General features: G+C 39.0%; 1 protein-coding gene across 1 annotated transcript in view; it reads left to right on the forward strand.

Annotated features, from left to right (window-relative positions):
- Positions 1 to 21,195, forward strand: part of cadps2 (Ca++-dependent secretion activator 2) — a 226,537-nt gene that overhangs the window by 134,257 nt on the left and 71,085 nt on the right. Inside the window, exons 14-17 of the mRNA XM_069162236.1 lie at positions 8,089 to 8,190; positions 13,962 to 14,025; positions 15,888 to 16,011; positions 18,818 to 18,918. Of these exons, the coding sequence (XP_069018337.1) occupies positions 8,089 to 8,190; positions 13,962 to 14,025; positions 15,888 to 16,011; positions 18,818 to 18,918 (391 nt within the window). The remainder of the gene's footprint in view (positions 1 to 8,088; positions 8,191 to 13,961; positions 14,026 to 15,887; positions 16,012 to 18,817; positions 18,919 to 21,195) is intronic.

The raw sequence follows: 21,195 nt of genomic DNA on the forward strand, positions 1-21,195 counted from the left end.
GTGTACATTTACCAGGAACACTGAGCGGATGCTCGCTGAATTTGATAGAACAACTAAACCGGACCAGGTTGAAGGAGCTGTGACGCATTCGGAGGTTTTGACGAGATGGGTGCGCTTGAACTTGGATCGGGGTTAAAGGAGCATTAGGGGAGCCGGGGGTAGGGCGCTCGCCTCCCTCTCACCTGTCAGGGCAGATTTGCTCCTCTCTGAGTCATCTAAACCACAATGACACAGGAAGTGACAGGATCTTTTTTTACCTCCCCCAACCATTCATACAACAACTCACCGTCTCCGGAGAGGTGATGGAGGAGGAGGGAGGTGACACACAAGATCACCTGCCACTCAGCCTCATCTTCTTTCCACACCTCTTAAGATGAAGTGGCATCCACACCCGGTACTCTGCCATGCCGCTCAGCTAGCTCGAATGGTGATGACTCTTGTCAACTGACATCGGTACCAAACAGCCAGAGGGTTTGGTGGATCTCGCAGGTACTTATCGTTTACACTTGAGTCACATTAAGTGTAAACACACTAACCCGAGACCACAGAGAGAGACCCTCCCCCCACCCACCCCCCACCCCACACACACACACACACACACCCGCCACACCCCTCCCCACCAGCCCCCTCAGCCCTGGAGCGGCACTGACAGCAGCCTCGCTTCCAACATGCTCGCTTCATTTAGCAGCAACAATGTGTCTGAACCCCGGCAAGCTGTCGCTCCCCACTCTGCCGTGAGAGCTACCAAACAAAACACCACACTGTGTTGGGGTTTCTATGTGCTCAGTGCATTTTGAGTTTGGTTCGCTGCCAACTCGCTCCCAGTCTGATTTCTATTCCACTGTAATTTGATGTAGATGAAGTGGAAGGGTGTCGCTGACATTTGAGGGGAAATTTGAGTCTCACATATCATTGTAAAGTTCTTGAGGAGCTCTCTGTGATGATCAGAAAAAAAAATATTTCAGCTTCCAACCTACTGAATTGATTTGAATAACCCCCATCGCCCCATTAACGACGTTGGTGCTAGATTGGAGCAGCCGGAGGGACACATGCTCTATGCTGCTGTAATTAGTTGTTTCACTATCAGTCACCTGGGGCCTCATTTGTAAAACGGTGGTGTTTTATTATGAATCACGGGCAACAATGAAGAGGAAGACCAGGCAATTTTCTGAGGTGAGGTGGAGAATAAATAAGACATATTTGTTTGGTGGCCACAGCAGTTGGATCTTGTACAAAAGAAAGTACTGCAAGTGGTTATACATTGCTTCAGCAATCTGTCAATCTAACAATACTCTACCTAAATTAACAAAATTTAATAAAAACTTCAAAGCTCAGTGCCAAAAAAATAAAAATAATAATTAGATCCCAGCATGTCTATTACTGGAGGGGGAAAAACAAACCTAAGCTTCCACCGCTGTACTCAGGAGCCCAGTGTGTGCGGAGCCTCTGCGGTCTCAATAGAATGTATAAAAAAAAAGTTGACATGTAGCTTCCATGTCTGAGAAGTGAGGCCAATACGGAAAGTGCCTTAAACTGCAATACCGCCAAGGGGGGTCGGCTCCAAAAAGGGTCTGGCTTCATAGACTGCCATTCAACTTCTTTCATGAAATACAAAGTCAGTAAATTCACCGAAGTCATTCCTTATTCGTTTTCTGGCTATCCATCTGAAAATAATCCCATCAACAATTATATTCTGATGTCAAAATACTGCCTTTTGTGGACTTGTCTGTTTGATTGACAGTTCTGTTGTGAAGTCAGGTTTCCGCTTTATGTGGGCTGGCTTAGTGTCCTCAGGCTGCTGGTCGGATTCACTGCTCTCTCCTCTCCAGCTCATCCAAATAATGGCCACATCTGGCTCCAAAATAGCAAGATGGCGACGGCCAAATTCCGAACCTCGAAGCTTCAGAACTGCAGTTCACAAACCAATAGCCGGCGTCGTGGTCGGTTGCCACTTCACAGTGAACTGCGCTTTGTGCACCTGGCAGCACAGTCGTTCATGTATTCAGTTAGGCAATATTTTCAAAAACTATCAATGCTCTGTTCTACAATTATTTTATGCTATTGGATTTTTATCTTTGATTTCTCTAAATGCTTGTGATAATTTAATCACTTAGCAAAGTGTATGTGGTTCATGTGAAAAAGATAAATATATTCGGGCTCAATATCGGGGAAAAGTAGCCACACTTTTCAGAATCCTGCAATTCCCAAACACATGCCGGTTTATGATTAAGTGGAACTGTATAACATGTGGTATGAAGTAAAATTAAATGAGAGGCATCATTATACAGTCACATTTAATTTCTACAACCTGGCTTTAATTCAACTTCTTACCACACTGCATGCATTGCCAATTTCCCCTGTTTCCAAAATGTTCATATATGCATGGGTTAGAGTTTCCTTTTAGCTGCACACATTCTCCCATTAAATTTGTTTTTATGAATGTTGACTTGTACGTGTGGAGTGGCAAATGCATCCTTCAGGCTCTGTTTTGTGCGTACACAAATATTATAAAGGACGCCCTAGGTCCTTAACCCTATACCTTAACCTAAATCCCAGCCCTGAACTTAACATTCCCATAACCAATCACCGGCAGAGCATCCTTCTCGCCGAATCACTCCAGCAACAGCCCATTAAAGAGAGATTTTTTTTTTGTGCTCTTATATTCATGTACTGTTTCTAAAGTTGTCATAGAAATGCTGCAGAATTGCAGACTACAAAAATGATATCCATCCCTCCAGGATGTCAGATTTTTTTTGGGGGGGGTGATTGTTGTAATTAAGACCACTTGGTTTTGAGGTGGATTTTCTCAAAGATTGCGATGTAATTTGCAGTTTTAAGTGAGGTTTTTGCGGTAAAATTGTGGAAATTATCAAAAAATTATTATGCAAGAAAAGATTGTGATTAAAAATAAATAAATAAATAAAAAAAAGAATTTAACAACTACCTGATCAAGACTCATTTAATAATTTCCTTTAAATGACATCACATACATATTTTAGTTATAATCATGTTATATTTGTTTTGTTGAACTTAAAGAACCCTGCTGAAATTTACACAAAATCAATAAAAGTGACGTAGCTTTACAAAACAGTAAATCTGTGATTGAAACATAGAATACAAAGGCTAAATCTCCTGTCAAAACAAGAGCTCTAGATGCTGTTTAATAAATATTAATTCAACATATACTATATTCACAAAAACAAAGTACAGTCTCTTACAACTTGAAGTATGTATAAAACAAAACATACAGTATGTCGCTATGCCCGTCACTTCTGTTTTTTCCGCTTGTTACGTTTTTCCAATTAGCAAGCATGGAGTTGGTTTTGCTGATGAGATGAGAGGGAGCTTTTTAACTTTTTTAGTAAAGATTTGTTTGAAAAGACTTTCAGAGCTTCTGTTGACATAGTTTTTACAGAAAAATTGCGGGAATTTTTCAAAATTGCATGTGCGGCTGCAGTGTTGCATAATATATTTTGTTTTCAAGGTGAAAATGTTCTGTGGACAAAACTCTTAAATCTTTGACTCTTAATTTGATTACAAATTAAGACTCCTCTTTATGCTGCATAGACAGAGTGATGAGAATAAGACCTTAAAAAAAAGTATTTTCATGATCAGCACCTGCAGTCAATTTCAGTACTAAAACTGTAAATAAACAATATTGGACATAAAAAGGCTGTAAAGATGTCACTTTAAAAACTAGGATATATTTAATTATTTTCTGACATTTTATAGACCAAGAGCTTAGAATAATTACCATCAGTTGCAATTAAAATTATTTTTTTTAAAAGAAAAGGTTTTGGTGCAACATTTTAATGCATTGCAGTGAAATTTGAATGAATAGTAAGAATGTTTTTGCAGCGAAATAGATCTCTAATAAATTAAAAGCAAAATGTTTTTATGTTTTCTCAAAAAATAGTAACTATTCAGTTCGACCATTTTACCAATAAGCTTGCTTTGTTTACAATTACAAATTAAAATGTTTTTTGTTTTTTTTCCCATCTCTGTGGGCTGCAAAGTGATCATCTGAGAAAGATGAAAACCTCAAGATTTCAGGACAGGTTGCTTTAACTGTGAGGGCCTCGTGCCTAAGGCCATCCCTTCATCCATTCATTCATTGCCCTAACCCTCCATTGAGCACCTTGTTCTGATCACAATGCTCACATCTTCATTTGTGCAGCAAGACACTTGGCTCCTCCTAAATGAAAGCAAACTTTTCTTGTTTTTACATGAGTGAGCACAAGCACCCCTCCTAACTACTGTGCTTTCTGTTCCCTCAGGATTAGTGCTTGTTAAAAAGAGGTTTTGGAGTGTGTGTGTGTGTGTGTGTGTGTGTGTGTGTGTGTGTGTGTACACGTGCGCGTGCGTTCATTGTTCATGAATTGACAGATTTAGCACACAACAGTGTTTATAAGTTGTGCTAACAAGTGCTGTTGTGCACAGAATGCTGCCTCATTTCAGAATAAATTGAGTTGAGCGGTGCTTATGTTCTCACGCTACACGACGACTTCCTGTTGTCATCCACCACCATCTATACAACCTCCTCCTTCCACAAGCTGGGAATCATACTTAATTTGACATCATAAAATATATAAAACAAATTTAATTTTAGAACTGAACTTTTATGTAATCTATTTTTTTATATTTTAATCAACGGAATTTATTTTATTATTTTATTTATTGCAACATTTTTTTATTTAAATTTTGATATATAAATAAATAGTAAGTACATTTGTGTTATATTATTTAATATTTTCTTTTATTTGGGATTTTTTTTTGTTACTGTAATGAAGTCATTGTTTTGTGTTGTGAATAAACTCTTCTTATATTGTATCTGTTTTTACTATACAAGTATTTTGTAGTCTTTCAAGATTAAATGGCAGAAGTTGATATCACATAAATATGTAATTTAGTTTATTTTAACTTTGTACTATTAAAAGTGCATTTGGAAAGTATTCAGATGCCTTTTTTCCCCAACATTTTATGTTGCAGCCTCATACTTAAACCATATCAATTAATTTTTCCCTCATTACTGTAAAATCAATATTTTAGATTAATAGACATAAGTAATAGACATAAGTATTCAAACCCTTTGCTATGACACCTAAAATTTAGGCCTCCCATTTTTCTTCAGCCTCTTTAAAACATAGTTATACCTTGATTTGAGTCCACCTGTGTTACATTTAATTAATTACACATTGGAAAAGCCCACCACTTCATATATAGTGTCAATGCTGACGATGCATATCAAAGCAAGAACCAAGCAATGACGTCAAAGGAACTCCCTGTAGAGCTCACCGCCCGCCCAAACTGAGAAATTTGTGGGAAAAGGGCCTTCGGTAAAAGAGGTAGCCATGAACCAGAGTCAGTCTAGCTGAGCTCTGGAGATCACCCATGGAGACGAGAGAAACTTCCAGAAGGACAACCGTCACTGTAACACCTCACTGTTCTGATGATTCATGGCCAGATGGAAGCCTCTTCTCGTAGAAAGACACGTGAAAGCTTGGAGTTTCAAAAACAGCACCTAAGGGACCCTTAGACTGCGAGAAACAAGATTCTATGGTCTGATGAAATCTTTGGCCTCAATTCTAAGTGTCATGTCAGGAGGGAAAAAAAACACTGCACTGCTCAAAGCTGAATGCTCGAAGCTGAATGGAGCAAATTACAGAGATATCCATAATGAAAAATCTGTTCCAGAGCGCTTCGGACCTCAGACTGGCCCATGTGTTCACCTCACAGAACAATGAACCTGAGCACACAGCCAAAACAATCCAGGAGTGCTTTGATGCAACTGTCCTTGAAAGGCTAAGCCAGAGCCTTTTAAACTTGAAGCCAATCAAACATCTCTGGAGAGACCTGAAAAAGGCTGTCCCTCTAACCTGATGGCTTTGGAGGATCTGCAGAGCAACATGGCAAAAAAAACCAACAAAAAAAAAAATCCCCATTTCCAGTTGTGCAAAGCTTGTCGCACCATACCCAATAAGACTTGAGGCTCCAACTGCTGACAAATGTGCTTCCAACTATTGACTAAAAGGTGTGAATACTTGTGTTTGCTGTTGTTATTTGTCCAGGACTGTTGTGTACAATAGAGCTTTCTGTTCAATAAAGAACTGAAAAGAATGTATTATTTCTCTATTTATAGTTTATGGGAAGTTAATCAGTAATGGTTCAGTTTGCATGACTCACAATTCTTTCTCCCTGACTCCCTGCTGATTTATCGTTATGTTATAATGTTCAGCTTTGTAGAGTTAGGAACACGTTGTAAGGAGCTCGGTGGAGCTGTTGGTACTCGAGTCGCGGCGGTCAGGGGCTGAACCAGCGAAGGCTTTTATAAGAACAACTCATTAACAGACAATCTCCTCGCTTCTTCCCTCCGGCAACCGCGAGTGCCGTTTGGAGAGGGTGCTTTTCTCTTTCAGCAGCACAGAGAAAGCCCAGAAAGTCAAGGCTGGTCGCTCTGGGTACTGATTGCATTTTTCCCCTTTTTACCAGAGTGCCTATTGAGAAGAAGGCAAAAAGGGAATGAAGGCTTTAAAAACAGTAATGAAGCGTTCAACTAACAGTTTTTTTCTTTGTTGACTCCCCTGCGGATGAGTTGTGAGGAGGGAGACGAGCCTGAGCAGCTCTCTGTTTGATTGGTTGACTTTGAGGTCATAATGGAGAGTTTGGCTGCTTCATCAGTTTGTTTGGTAAAAACAAGCCAGTCAGACTTGTCGTTTTTGAGAAAGACAAAAAAGCAGCCTAAGCTATTTTCGATGGCTTTACATTTAGTTTTTTTGTTGTTGTTCTTTGATGCTTTTATAGCTTCATCTTTCATTTTTTTTATGTTTCATACCTTCTAGCTGGTACAGAGTCCTGACTTATAGAAACTCCTTGGTATTTGAAGTGAAAAGGTCTTGATAAAGAGGGTTTATGTGCTAAAATGTCAACAGCATAGCAAAGATCCAGTCTCCAAATATATCCGATTCTCAAATAGTGGAAAAGTTTTTTTTTTTTTTCCCCCCAATCTTTCTTTCAAGTAAAGAAAGATTTGAAACACACTTTAAAAAAACAAAAAAGTGGTTGAAGGGAAGTAATTGCAGCTGTGTTTTTTGAACTTCCTGTGTGGCATCAGTCAGTTGGCAGTTGAAAAGTGAGCCTGTTGTGTTAGGTCCACCTACCGTCTTGGGTGGAACAATCACTCATGGGTGATGGCTGACACTGAACCGTGCACGCTTGTGACCCGGGAATGTCGCCATCGGCACTCAGGTCATTCAGTTTTTATAATAATACTATAATACTGAAAATGAAGGGCTTCTATCAGTGGGCCACAGGCTCCATCACCATTATCCAGTGATCGATAATAACGTAACAGACATTTATTCAAATAAATATATTCACGTTTACAAAATATTGTTGAATCACAAGCAGCGTTTCCATCCACCAGCAGTGTTTTTTTCCACCAGAGTTGACAAAGCCAACGTAATAGCTTTGCTCTTCAACTCACTTGTGGGCCCAACTGATTGCATCAATGCTGTGTGACACAGCTAAAATTACTATAAACAATAACAGCCTTCCATCAGCTCTCACAGTCCCGTCTTGTTCTTGCAGCATTTAATGTGAAACACCTGTGAATTGTTGGCTTTACTGTCAGTAGCTTCCCAAAAAAACATGCAAAGTAGAAACAATACAAATTATGACAGTGAAAGCTTTTTTGTGTGTGTTAAATGAAGAATGTTACAGCAAAACATTAACAGTGGAAAAAACTGCAGGATTTTTTTTTTTTACTATTTAACAGACCTCAGAGATGAACTTCAGAGATGAACTGAGATGAACTGACTGGTTATTTGTTCTGGCTTTTTCATGTTAAGACAAAGTTAGTAATTAATGAAAAACATTACGAACTTTGTCAATTGTCAATAAAAAGCATTTATATAAAAAAAAAAACCTGCTTTAATCTGAGATGTAATGGAATGACAACACCACCTTTTTCTCAGTTGGTCATCCTGGAAAACCAAGCTGCTTTCTACCTTTAAAGTATAATCTGTAGCCACCATGTGAAGATGAAAGTCAACTAATAGTGTCTTGTGTCTGACTTCTCTGTCTCGCCAGGCCTGATGGGATGGGGACGGTGACCGTGGCGGAAAAAGAGCACTTTGAAGCCATCAGAAGTCTCCTCGTTGCTCTGCTGGAGAACCACATCACACATTTTAGGTATCAATTTTTTTTTTTTTTAAATTAAAAAAAAAAAAAAAAAGAAATCTTCTGAAAAGGCGGCAGCTTTTATTAATTTCGAAACTGTAAAAAAAAAAAAAAAAAAACTAGCAGGCCCTCTGAAAATGTCCCTGGAACAACAGAAAGTAAACTTTCTCACTTAAGTAGATCCATGCAGAAGGCTTATACAGATATCTGGCTTCGCTTCCAATCTGATAGAAATGTTTAATTCTGAGGCATTTAACAACCTCCTTTCTCCTTTCTTAATGTTTTCTTCAATGTGTATAGGTGTGTCAAATCATATTTATTTCATGGTTTCGGTAAAATAGAAATTCCTCAAAAAAATATCAGCATTTACCACTTTTGTCAAACACTTCTGATGAAAAAGTGAAATGATTAGAAGAAAATCAGCCACAACCGAACCACCGGTATGTTCTCTTAACGACATCATAATGAAATGAAGCAGTTCGGGTATTTTTAGCCCCATCACTGGCACACAACAGGTGCAAGACATGCATCAACGTTGGCTGATGAGACCTCCCTGTGTGTGTGCGATGCCATTGAGCACCGTCGACGCTGTGTGAACACATTGTGAGCATGGTGTGAAAGCAACAGCCCCAAGACCTTGAGTAACACTCGTCTGAATGGACCTGTGCCATTAACTGTCCTGAAACTCGGCTCTTTAAACCCCTCCACTCCTGAGAGGGCCCCTCCATCTGGCCCCAGAGCAGGGAGGAGGGGCCGGGTGAGGGGAAGGGGGAGTTGATCAGCAGGAGTCATTACTAACTCACCTCAACAGGAGGCTAATGCTGGTAAACAATGGCAGGAACAATGCTGGGATTATGCTAATGTCCCCCAGACAAGAACAGGATTTCCACAGTTTGGTTTAGATTAAAGTTGAGCTCAGCCGCTAAAAGATCCATTTAAGGCTACACATTTTAACAACAGCTGTTCTTCTTTACTTCATTTAATGATTATCATCCCCAAGAAGGAGATTATCTAAAGATTACCTAATCACATTTGTTTTTTCAATTAATCCTTTGTCTTTACTCTTACTCACCAAAAATTTGGCCAGGACAAGTTGATTTCTGTTACACGTACGTACCCACATGGGACCATAACCAAAACGTAATTTAACCGTGTGCAGATTTTTGGGCAACCAATGGTAAACTATGTATTTAGCTGATTTTGTTTTGTTTGTTTTTTTTAAAAGAAGTAAAAATGTAATTGTCAATATAAATAGCCTTTCTCCAAATGTCACTAGTAAAGTTTCATCCTTAACTTGTTAGGTCTTAATTTAATTGGTAGGACTTATAATGCCGTTCAAGAATTGTTAGCAATTATTATTAATTATCAGTTGATAACCAATCCAGAGACTCTTCGAACCTTGTGACAGCTCCGAAGCAACTGGCTAAGGATCTGAAAGTGAAGCTTACTGATGACTACAAAGTAGGTGAAAGCAATACAAATAAATAAACAGGCTTAAAATGTTCTACATTTCAAAATGTTACCAAGAAGTGGCAGCTCAGGGGAATTGTGGAAGTCAAGACAAGATTCGAAGGACAGAGAAAGCTTTGAGATAAAACTGCAGCTCTGCCGGGCATGAAGGCCAAGCAAAGCTCTGATAGGACTGCTGTGGAGAGGCAGGAAAGTACAGCTGAGACCTCTTCTGCTGCCTCACCTGACGTACAAATGACAACATCTGGATACGGTAGCATTGTTTTGGAAATGGCTGTCAAAAGTAGTTAAATATGAGACACATACCATTGCATGGATAGAGGGAAGATTGAATTCCACTTAATATCTGCAAATTCTGGATAGAAAATGTAATGCAACAGGTCAAGAAAGGAAAAAGTGCTCACAGGCTGGCTTCCACTACAGGACAATGGTCAAATCAAAAGAAGACTTCAAAATCCACCGTGGACATATCACGAGACAAGCCTCAGCTATCGGAGTGGTCCTCACACTCACCTAATTTTAACATCTTTGGAAATCTGCAGGAAAGGGCTGATTTTGTAGAGTGTATTTAACATTTAAAGAAATCATTATTAATGGCTGTTTTATGCAGACGTTCTATTCATTATTATTTTTTATTTTTTTTTATAAACAATGGAATTTGTTCCAGACTATTGAATGTAGGTAGACAATGTGATTGTAAAAACACCAGCAATAAAGGACTTGATAAGAGCCTCCTCTCTGCTGGCCTCAGATTTGGAAGCTGTGTCTGGCTGCTAATATTACAGTCAGACCATATAATATTATTTTGAAGAATATCAGCTTTTGCCCTCACACAGAAGATTTAGTCCTGTAGGCTGGGCTGAACATATTCTGAAGATCTTCTGTTTGACATTCTGTCAAATCAGAATTTGGGTTCTAAGCTGTGTTGTCTAAAGGCTGAAGATGAAAGTGATCATTGCAGCGTCTTATTTGTCATGTTTGGTGTAATAAATGTTTGTGATATATTTTGTTATTGTTTGGATAAAAGGTGGCTGTTGCATTTTGTTATGTATGTTAGAGAGACGATCGGGTTGGATGAATGGGTCAACAAGGAGTCTGACTGTGACACTGTAGTCTGCTGTTTACATTTTGTCTACTGCCAACAGTCAGCATTAATAAATACATTTCAAAACTGATCACTTAGTATTGGTGTTTGCCAACTCACTGCTGGTTGCCTAGCAGTGCTGCACAAATGCTGAAAATGGAAAGAGAGAAACTGGAGACTGACAGAACTACCGAATTCCATATTCTCTCCTTTTCTTATTTCCATACATTACATTTCAATTAATTTTCAATATCAACAAACTTTAGTGTTATGAATGTGGGTAATATACATATTTTTGAAAACAATAGATTTTCCGTCTCATTCTCTCTTTTAACTTTTTTGGGGGGTTGAATGACACAAGAACATATTAGTAGCATTTACTTCAAGGCCTGGCCGCTTGTTAGGGAGGTCAACTATGAAGTTGGGCCATTGCTGTAAAGCATTGATGCATTCCAACCCTTTCTCCTTATTGTTTTTATATGCTTCTAAAAAAAATACAGACCACAGGTTTTGTTCTAATGAATGTACTGTATATGCAAAGCCTTCACTGACAATTTATTTTCTTTATTATCCACTCATTATAGTGCCCCCATGAGTTGAAAGCACTGCAGCTTACAAACAAGAACAAACAGAATTAAGGCACTGAGATCAAATTTTAAAAAAGCTTAGCAAAAGAAACAACGTACTTTAGCGAATTTCGTTTGACAAAATATGCCCATAACACTGCAGTCTTAATAGTGAATAATCTGAATCACGCATGCAGAATTTTTTAACAAACAAAAAACTTACTTTTGACTTCTCTTCCAACACCACTGGAAACAACAAGTGTGTACAATTAGAATGTAAGCACAGTTTCTGTTACTCAATACAGCTAAAATACCATATATATATATGTACATATATATGTATATATGTACATATATATGTACATATATATATATATATATATATATATATATATATATATATATATATATTTTTTTTTTTTTTTTTTTTTTTTTTTTTTTTTTTGTGCAGTTGGTGATGTTTTTACTCGGTGAGTGACAATGATTTATATTTTCACCTTAATCAAAAGCAAATTAATTATTTAATTATGAATTATTTACATATTTTTGATTTAATCGTATTGATTTTCACATATATTACATTTTGATGTACAGTGCATCCGGAAAGTATTCACAGCGCTTCACTTTTTCCACATTTTGTTATATGACAGCCTTATTCCAAAATGGATTAAATTCATTTTTTCCCTCAAAATTCTACACACAATACCCCATAATGACGTGAAATATTTTTTTTTGTTGAACTTTTTGCAAATCTATTAAAAATAAAAAAATAAAAAAATCACATGTACATAAGTATTCACAGCCTTTGTCATTACACACAAAATTGAGCTCAGGTGCATCCTGTTTCCACTGATCATCCTTGAGATGTTTCTACAACTTGATTGGAGTCCACCTGTGGTAAATTCAGTTGATTGGACATGATTTGGAAAGACACACACCATCTATACAAGGTCCCACAGTTGACAGTGCATGTCAGAGCACAAACCAAGCCATGAAGTCCAAAGAATTGTCTGTAGACCTCCGAGACAGAATTGTATCGAGGCACAGATCTGGGGAAGGGTACCGAAAGATTTCTGCAGCATTGAAGGTCCCAATGAGCACAGTGGCCTCCATCATCTGTAAATGGAAGAAGTTTTGAACAACCAGGACTCTTCCTAGAGTTGGCCGCCCGGCCAAACTGAGCGATCGGGAGAGAAGGGCCTTAGTCAGGGAGGTGACCAAGAACCCGATGGTCACTCTGACAGAGCTCCAGCGTTGCTCTGTGAAGAGAGGAGAACCTGCCAGAAGGACAACCATCTCTGCAGCACTCCACCAAGCAGGCCTGTATGGTAAAGTGGCCAGACGGAAGCCACTCCTCAGTTAAAGGCTCATGACAGCCCGCCTGGAGTTTACCAAAAGGCACCTGAAGGACTGTCAGACCATGAGAAACTAAATTATCTGGTCTGATGAAACAAAGATTGAACTCTTTGGCCTGAATGCCAAGCGTCATGTTTGGAGGAAACCAGGCACCGCTCATCACCTGGCCAATACCATCTCTACGGTGAAGCATGGTGGTGGCAGCATCATGCTGTGGGGATGTTTTTCAGCGGCAGGAACTGGGAGCCCAGTCGGGATGGAGGGAAAGATGAATGCAGCGATGTACAGAGACATCCTTGATGAAAACCTTCTCCAGAGCGCTCTGGACCTCAGACTGGGGCGAAGGTTCATCTTCCAACAGGACAACGACCTGAAGCACACAGCCAAGATAACAAAGGAGTGGCTTTGGGACAACTCTGTGAATGTCTTTGAGTGGTCCAGGCAGAGCCCAGACTTGAACCCGATTGAATATCTCTGGAGAGATCTGAAAATGGCTGTGCACCGACGCTCCCCATCCAACCTGATGGAGCTTGAGAGGTCTTGCAAAGAAGAATGGGAGAAACTGCCCAAGAATAGGTGTGCCAAGCTTGTAGCATCATACTCAAAAAGACTTGTGGCTGTAATTGCTGCCAAAATGTGTCGAATTTTGAGGGAAAAAAATGAATTTAATCAATTTTGGAATAAGGCTGTAACATAACAAAATGTGTAAAAAGTGAAGCGCTGTGAATACTTTCCAGATGCACTGTATATATTCTAAATGTTCATATTTGACTTATGTCAAACGGTAGTCCAACTGACTGAAATTAAATGCAAATTCAACACAGACAATATGCGCCTTTTCAACAAATTTTGCTCTTTAATGGATTTTCATATTTCATTTAAATGAACATCATGAACTCATGACTCATGAAATATGAACAGAACATTCAAACAGAGTTCTGGCTGATAATATTTTATTTTTTTATTAATTTTTTTATTTTATTATCTTGTTATTGTGTGAAGGAGCAGAACATCTGCCCGAAGGTTTATGTCTAATAAATGTCTGACCTCCGTTCTGATGTTCCTTTGTTTATTAAGTAGTGTTCACTTGTCAATTAGCAATGTGTAACCTGCCTGAACTACCTCGTTTGCGCTCAGATGGAGCTGGAGGTGAGAAAAGCTTCCTTCATCGCTGTAATTAGACGAAAGGAGGCAGCCATCTGTTCTGCTGCTGCTCCCATCTACCTATTCTTCTTCTCCTTTTTGTCAAGTAGTTATCCTTGTGATTGTCTCTAAATGTGATGCCCACCCACTTTTTGCATCTGCAGGTACTGCTTTCCCTTTGGACGACCAGATGGGGCCCTGAAGGCGACGCTCTCCCTACAGGAACGGGTAAAGGAACACATTTAAGTAATTCTGCATTCTCATAAATTTGTACAAACCTCCTCCAGGGTTTTTTAAGTGTTTGTAAAATATGCAATGTTGACCATAGTCCTTTCATCCAATGGGTTTGACTTAAAGTCCTTTTCATGGAATTGATTAAACCTCTAAAAATGCATTACATTTTTTATCAGAATTACATATTTAGACGTTTTTTTTCCAGAACAAAAGTCCCCTAATTAGTATTTTTGATTTTACACCTTTTTATTCATTCAGTTTGCGCAAAACTGTAGTAATGCAAATAGTCCCGACCTTTTCTCCACTCACCCCTCACCTGCAGCTGATATGAGAACCCCCACCCTGACCGTTGACAGATTTGGTCCTTCGGAAACTAATGAAATCCTTATTTTGAGATCTATGAAATATATCACTTCCAATTCAGTATCATTTTAATTGATGTCTATTTTTACCTTTTAACTGGTCAAACACTGATTACTTTGCTCTAGCCACACACACACACACACACACACGCACGCACGCACACACACACACACACACACACACACACATCATTTCAATTGTAGGCAGGTCAGTTGACTCAATACAATTACATTATCTTGCATGTATTATGAATTATTGAAATGTTGCCACTGCTGCAATGATGCAAAGTAGAAAGTGGGTTTGTTTCCATTGCAAACATTTACATTCATCACCTCTTCTACTGTCTGACTCTCTTCCTGAACTGCATTGCCTGCTAATATATGATGGTTAGTTTTATAGGTGGGGAAATTGAGTGCCATCAGTAGTGGAAAAAGTTTTCAGATTCTTTACTTTAGAAAAAGTGGGACCACAGTCCCAATGCACTGTTAAAAGTGAATTTCCGTATTGAAAAATATCCAGTCCAGAATCAATCCTTTCAGAGCTTCAAAGGTCATGAAAGCTGATTTTTTTTTTTTTTTTTTTTTTTTTTTTTTTTTTTTATAAGCTATTTATTATCTTATGCAACAAGACAAAGTCATACTTTTTCAGGTCTTCAGGTACTTGCTTGTTAATTTTGTTGCAGGACAAACTCCAACTTGAACACTCATTGATTACCGACCAGTTTAGCGTCCAATATGACCATATTTGATCAGCAACTGAAAACACCTGTGTGGGAATGCAAGGCCTTGAATCTATTACAGTGCATCATATTTTATATAGTTATCGTGTGTTTTGTGTGTAAAATCGAAGTAACAACATGTTACATAAAATGTTTTAGAGCAGAGGTGAAAATACCATTTATCAGAAATACTCAAGCTAAATACCTCAAATTTGTCCTCGAGCAAATGGACTGACTTTCTATGACTGGATGTTGTTGGAAAGTATGCATTAACAGTCTAACAACAGCATAGCCACAAGTCATTTTAAAGTAATTTTACAGTTTGAGATGTGCATTAGAAGTCAGGTCCTCATCATTACTGTTTCAGAGCAAGATTTCCCATGTTGATTTGGAGTTGTGAGGATCTCCAATTATGTGGAGAGATACGGCTCCTTTCTATCTTTTATTCTTTTGTTATTAAAGACTTATTCAAATAAGTCTTTAGATTTAATGGCCATCTCCTCCCACATAATATACACTTGTATCTGTCTGAACTGCAGCTCCAGGCAGATCCGACAAGGTTAGGATACCTCTGCAGCTCTCCTAAATATCAATAGCAACAGGAGTCTGTTTCTAAATTATCTGTTTAAATTCCTAAAAAGAGTGATTCCCTGCTCTAATATATGATATGATCCACTATACAACAAAGCGCTGATCTCATCAGGGGAACTGTTCTGTTTACTGTTCGGTACTGCTGAATTACCTGAACCTAAGTTAGATGTTTCTATTGTTTCAGGTTTTGATGGAAGATATTACCACGCCCGTTCCTCCAGAGGACATGAGGAAACTGATAAAGAAGTGTCTGGAAAAAGCAGCTCAAATCAACTACAGTCAGCTGATTGAATTTGCTCAGATCATTGGTGAGAGTTTATAGTTTAATATTTAACAAGGGGATGTCTGTTCAGTTCTCTTACTATATAGAATTATTTATATATATATTAAAAAAAAAACATGGACAGAATTACAAAACATGTTTTACATTCTGCTGACGTGCACTATTTTATATCCTTTCATGAAGAGGTGTGATGAAGGATGCCAGAATCCAATTGTTTCCTTCAAACACAACTTCAAATTGTACTTTCTGCTCCTTCTTCCTCTGATCTAGTCAACACATACTGTACATGTCCTGCCATTCAAGTTACAGGCCCTCAAGGCATATTAGAGGTAGGCTGATATATTGACCTGGCTGATTTAATGGCTTTTTGCAAAATATTAGGTTCACATGTCAGGTGACACCTAAAAAATGAATTGTAGGACAGAAATTAAAAAAATAAGTTTGAGGTTTATTTCTACACTGTAAAATGTCCCACTTACTATGAAGGCGTATTTAGTAGTATTGAGGAGTAATAATCAATACCGGGCAGCTTAGTGGGACCACTGATTGCAGATCAGAACAGTGCAGCTATGGAACCAGAGACACCTGCAAAAAGGGTTCAGGTAGAGACTGGACAGAGGGGAAAAAAAGCACAAACGGGAGAGGGAAGACACAAAGTCTATAACATACAGTGGGTACGGAAAGTATTCAGACCCCTTTAAATGTTTCACTCTTTGTTTCATTGCAGCCATTTGCTAAAATCAAAAAAGTTCATTTTATTTCTCATTAATGTACACTCAGCACCCCATCTTGACAGAAAAAAACAGAAATGTAGAAATTTGTGCAAATTTATTAAAAAAGAAAAACTGAAATATCACATGGTCATACGTATTCAGACCCTTTGCTGTGACACTCATATTTAACTCACATGCTGTCCATTTCTTCTGATCCTCCTTGAGATGGTTCTACTCCTTCATTGGAGTCCAGCTGTGTTTAATTAAACTGATTGGACTTGATTAGGAAAGGCACACACCTGTCTATATAAGACCTTACAGCTCACAGTGCATGTCAGAGCAAATGAGAATCATGAGGTCGAAGGAACTGTCCAAGGAGCTCAGAGACAGAATTGTGGCAAGGCACAGATCTGGCCAAGGTTACAAAATAATTTCTGCAGCACTCAAGATTCCTAAGAGCACAGTGGCCTCCATAATCCTTAAATGGAAGAAGTTTGGGACGACCAGAACTCTTCCTAGACCTGGCCGTCCAGCCAAACTGAGCAATCGTGGGAGAAGAGCCTTGGTGAGAGAGGTAAAGAAGAACCCAAAGATCACTGTGGCTGAGCTCCAGAGATGCAGTAGGGAGATGGGAGAAAGTTCCACAAAGTCAACTATCACTGCAGCCCTCCAACAGTCGGGGCTTTATGGCCGAGTGGCCCGACGGAAGCCTCTCCTCAGTGCAAGACATATGAAAGCCCGCATAGAGTTTGCCAAAAAACACATGAAGGACTCCCAGACTATAAGAAATAAGATTCTCTGGTCTGATGAGACCAAGATTGAACTTTTTGGCGTTAATTCTAAGCGGTATGTGTGGAGAAAACCAGGCACTGCTCATCACCTGCCCAATACAATCCCAACAGTGAAACATGGTGGTGACAGCATCATGCTATGGGGGCGTTTTTCAGCTGCAGGGACAGGACGACTGGTTGCAATTGAAGGAAAGATGAATGCAGCCAAGTACAGAGATATCCTGGAAGAAAACCTCTTCCAGAATGCTCTGGACCTCAGACTGGGCCGAAGGTTCACCTTCCAACAAGACAATGACCCTAAGCACACAGCTAAAATAACAAAGGAGTGGCTTCGGAACAACTCTGTGACCATTCTTGACTGGCCCAGCCAGAGCCCTGACCTAAACCCAATTGAGCATCTCTGGAGAGACCTGAAAATGGCTGTCCACCAACATTCACCATCCAACCTGACGGAACTGGAGAGGATCTGCAAGGAAGAATGGCAGAGGATCCCCAAATCCAGGTGTGAAAAGCTTGTTGCATCATTCCCAAGAAGACTCATGGCTGTACTAGCTCAAAAGGGTGCTTCTACTCAATACTGAGCAAAGGGTCTGAATACTTATGACCATGTGATATTTCAGTTTTTCTTTTTTAATAAATTTGCACAAATTTCTACATTTCTGTTTTTTTCTGTCAAGATGGGGTGCTGAGTGTACATTAATGAGAAATAAAATGAACTTTTTTGATTTTAGCAAATGGCTGCAATGAAACAAAGAGTGAACAATTTAAAGGGGTCTGAATACTTTCCATACCCACTGTACAATAGTGGTGGACAAATGCATTGAGATTGAAAGCAAAAGTAGAGGAGAGGTATGCAGCACGGTAACTACGTGATGGTTCATGGTCACCCGAGCCAGCCCTAACTATAAGCTTTATCAAAAAAGCGTGTCTGCCTCCCCGTACCAAACTGGGTGCTGGTTCCACCACAGAGGAGCCTAAAGGCTAAAGCCTCCCATTCTACTTTTGGAATTCTGGGAACCACAATACGGCTTGCACTCTGAGAATTAAATGTTCATTTGGAATAATAGGGTATGAGGTCATTAGTTTGATGATTGAGGGCTCGGTTCTCATACAGTTGTGTGTAAAATTATTTGGCACTTTAGATATTCTTATCCATCACCACCAGTGAGGCATCTGATTGGTCTCAAATGTATTCTGCAGCAGGACAACAAGCCAGCCAAAGTTATACAGAACTATCCTTCGCCATATATTCACAGGAATGTCTGTGTGCAAAGCTGAATGTTTCCGTTTCTGTCCTTCATGTTTCTTGCTGTGTTTGTGCCCACAGTTGAGCCTCAAGCATCTCCAGAGAAAAGACTGGAAGACATGATGAGACTGGGGGAGCTCTGCATTGAAGTCCTGCAGCAGAATGATGAACATCACTCAGAGGTATTTCATGTAGTTTTGATTAATTTTTTCAGTTTGGATTTAATTTTTTACTTGTTTGTCGTGTGTCAGTTATAAAATAGAACCGATGCCTATTTTTCATGCGATCTGCATTCCATTCCCTTCTAAAATATCCAGGGAAACAATCTGTGAAGAATAGAACAAATTAACTGAGTTGAGAAAGCAGCAACAACGCAACCATTATCACAGCCATCCCGAAAACCAAAAAATATGACGTTACACTTCCTGCAGTTTATCATTCTATTTGATGTGAAGGAGCATTCTCAGAAAAAATATTTTTAGATGGGCTATTTACTTCATTCTTTTATTTTATTTTATTTTACATGTCTTGCAGCTGTATATTTTCCAACAGGGAAGGAAACCCTGCCTTTGTATTTCATATTAAAAGTGTTTGTGCATTTTCAACCCATTTCATAGAAAATATTGAGATATAGATAGATAGGTAAGACTTTATTAATCCCACAGTGGGGAAATTGAGTTGTCACAGCAGCTTAGAAACACAGTTAGGAAAAACAAGGTGCACACAATAAGCACAAATTACATTATGTGTACAATAAAATAAGATAAATAAAAATATTTTTTTTAGAAAAAGTAAACTAATGAATAAATACACATACACACAAACTATATACACAAACAATTAATAAATACAGCTTGGGATGAAAGAAAGTGTTTGGTGCTATGAAATGAAATACAGTGCAACATTATTTTAGGCTGGTGTTGAATATATATCTATCTATATATATACATATATCGTATATCGCCATTCACCCAAAATATATAGGGATGTGAGTTTTGGTTTATGGTTTACTGTGTATAGTGTGAACGGGAAGGGTGCTATAGAACAGTGCCCTGTGGTGCCCCAGTGCTGCTTACTAATGTCACAGAGACACATGTCCCCAGCCTGACAAACTGTGTGTCGTCCTGTCTGCGATCCAGGAAGTGAAGGACGGATCCACACCCTTCTTTTCAAGCTCATCTGTAAGGGGGTTGAATGATGTTAAATGCTCTTGAAAAATGGAAAAACATGGTCTTCACATATGCAACTGACTCATCCAGGTGAGAGTATTCCCCAGTGGATACAGAGGCTTTTGGGGAAAATGGTAAACTTCATAAAGTTAAACTTATCAAATACATACCTGTCCGCTAACTCCTATGTTTTCTGTATTTGTATTTGTACTCAAATAGCATGGTTCTGTCACGTTGGTCTTGTCTATCGTTGGACCTGGGGAATCTGAATCAGCTTAATGCCTTTCATCATCATTGTCAAAAAATCTCCATAGTCCCTGAACACTTTGTTTCACTCTTAATTCTTCCATTCATTTAGTCCATTAAGCACCACTTGCTCAAGTGTCACTGCAGCATTAAGATTAAGAGACACGATTAAGACATAATAGGGATATAGACTGTAAGGACTGTGTGAGAGCTGTCATTGGCTTTATTTTCAGACTCTGTGCTAATCTGCACAATCCATATGTGCATGCAGTGAAGATGGTCTGGGGGGGGACGACTGGTGTGTGTGTGTGTGTGTGTGTGTGTGTGTGTGTGTGTGTGTGTGTGTGTGTGTGTGTGTGTGTGTGTGTGTGTGGCAACCAATATCTCCAGTGCACTCTGCGTTCCTCATAGCACAGTCGGGGTCACTACAGTGATATTATTCACAAGAAAAACGACACGACAACTAAAATCTCACTTGGTGATGTTGACGCCATTTGATGGAGAGCTGCAGTGGTTAGCAGAATAATCAATTCGTTGTTCAACAGGAAATTAACTGTCAACAATTTTGATAACCAATTGTTTTGAGTCATTTCTTCATAACTTTCTGCTTTAGTAATAAACGGAATCTATTTTTTGTTTGTGGACAGTTGGTCAGGACAACACAAGAAATTTCAGGCTGCACCATCGGCTTTGGGGAACACCAGTCATACTTTTTCACCATCTTCCGACATATTAAAGACTAAACAACGAATCCATTAATTGAGAAAACAACAGATGAATCAATAATGAAAACAATTGAATTGTTCTTTTGGATATCTCTAACCAAGGATGATGATTTATTAAGTTAACCTGATAAAATGGCTTGGGGTAAAAAGGACTCAGTATATTCATACCGGGAAAGGCACGCCAGACTTTCTTGAATCACACCATGTAGTCATCACCCTAGAATTTTGCAGCTACAGTGTGCTCCACAACTGATCACAAGTGTCAGTGCCTCTCCTCTGCACTCTGGACGTGGGCAATAGGATGGTGAAAAAGGGCTGA

The sequence above is a fragment of the Embiotoca jacksoni genome, unplaced genomic scaffold (assembly GCF_022577435.1).
Source record: "Embiotoca jacksoni isolate LCO1_2020_lvr unplaced genomic scaffold, fEmbJac1.0.p SCAF_3, whole genome shotgun sequence".
NCBI classification, from domain to species: Eukaryota; Metazoa; Chordata; class Actinopteri; family Embiotocidae; genus Embiotoca; species Embiotoca jacksoni.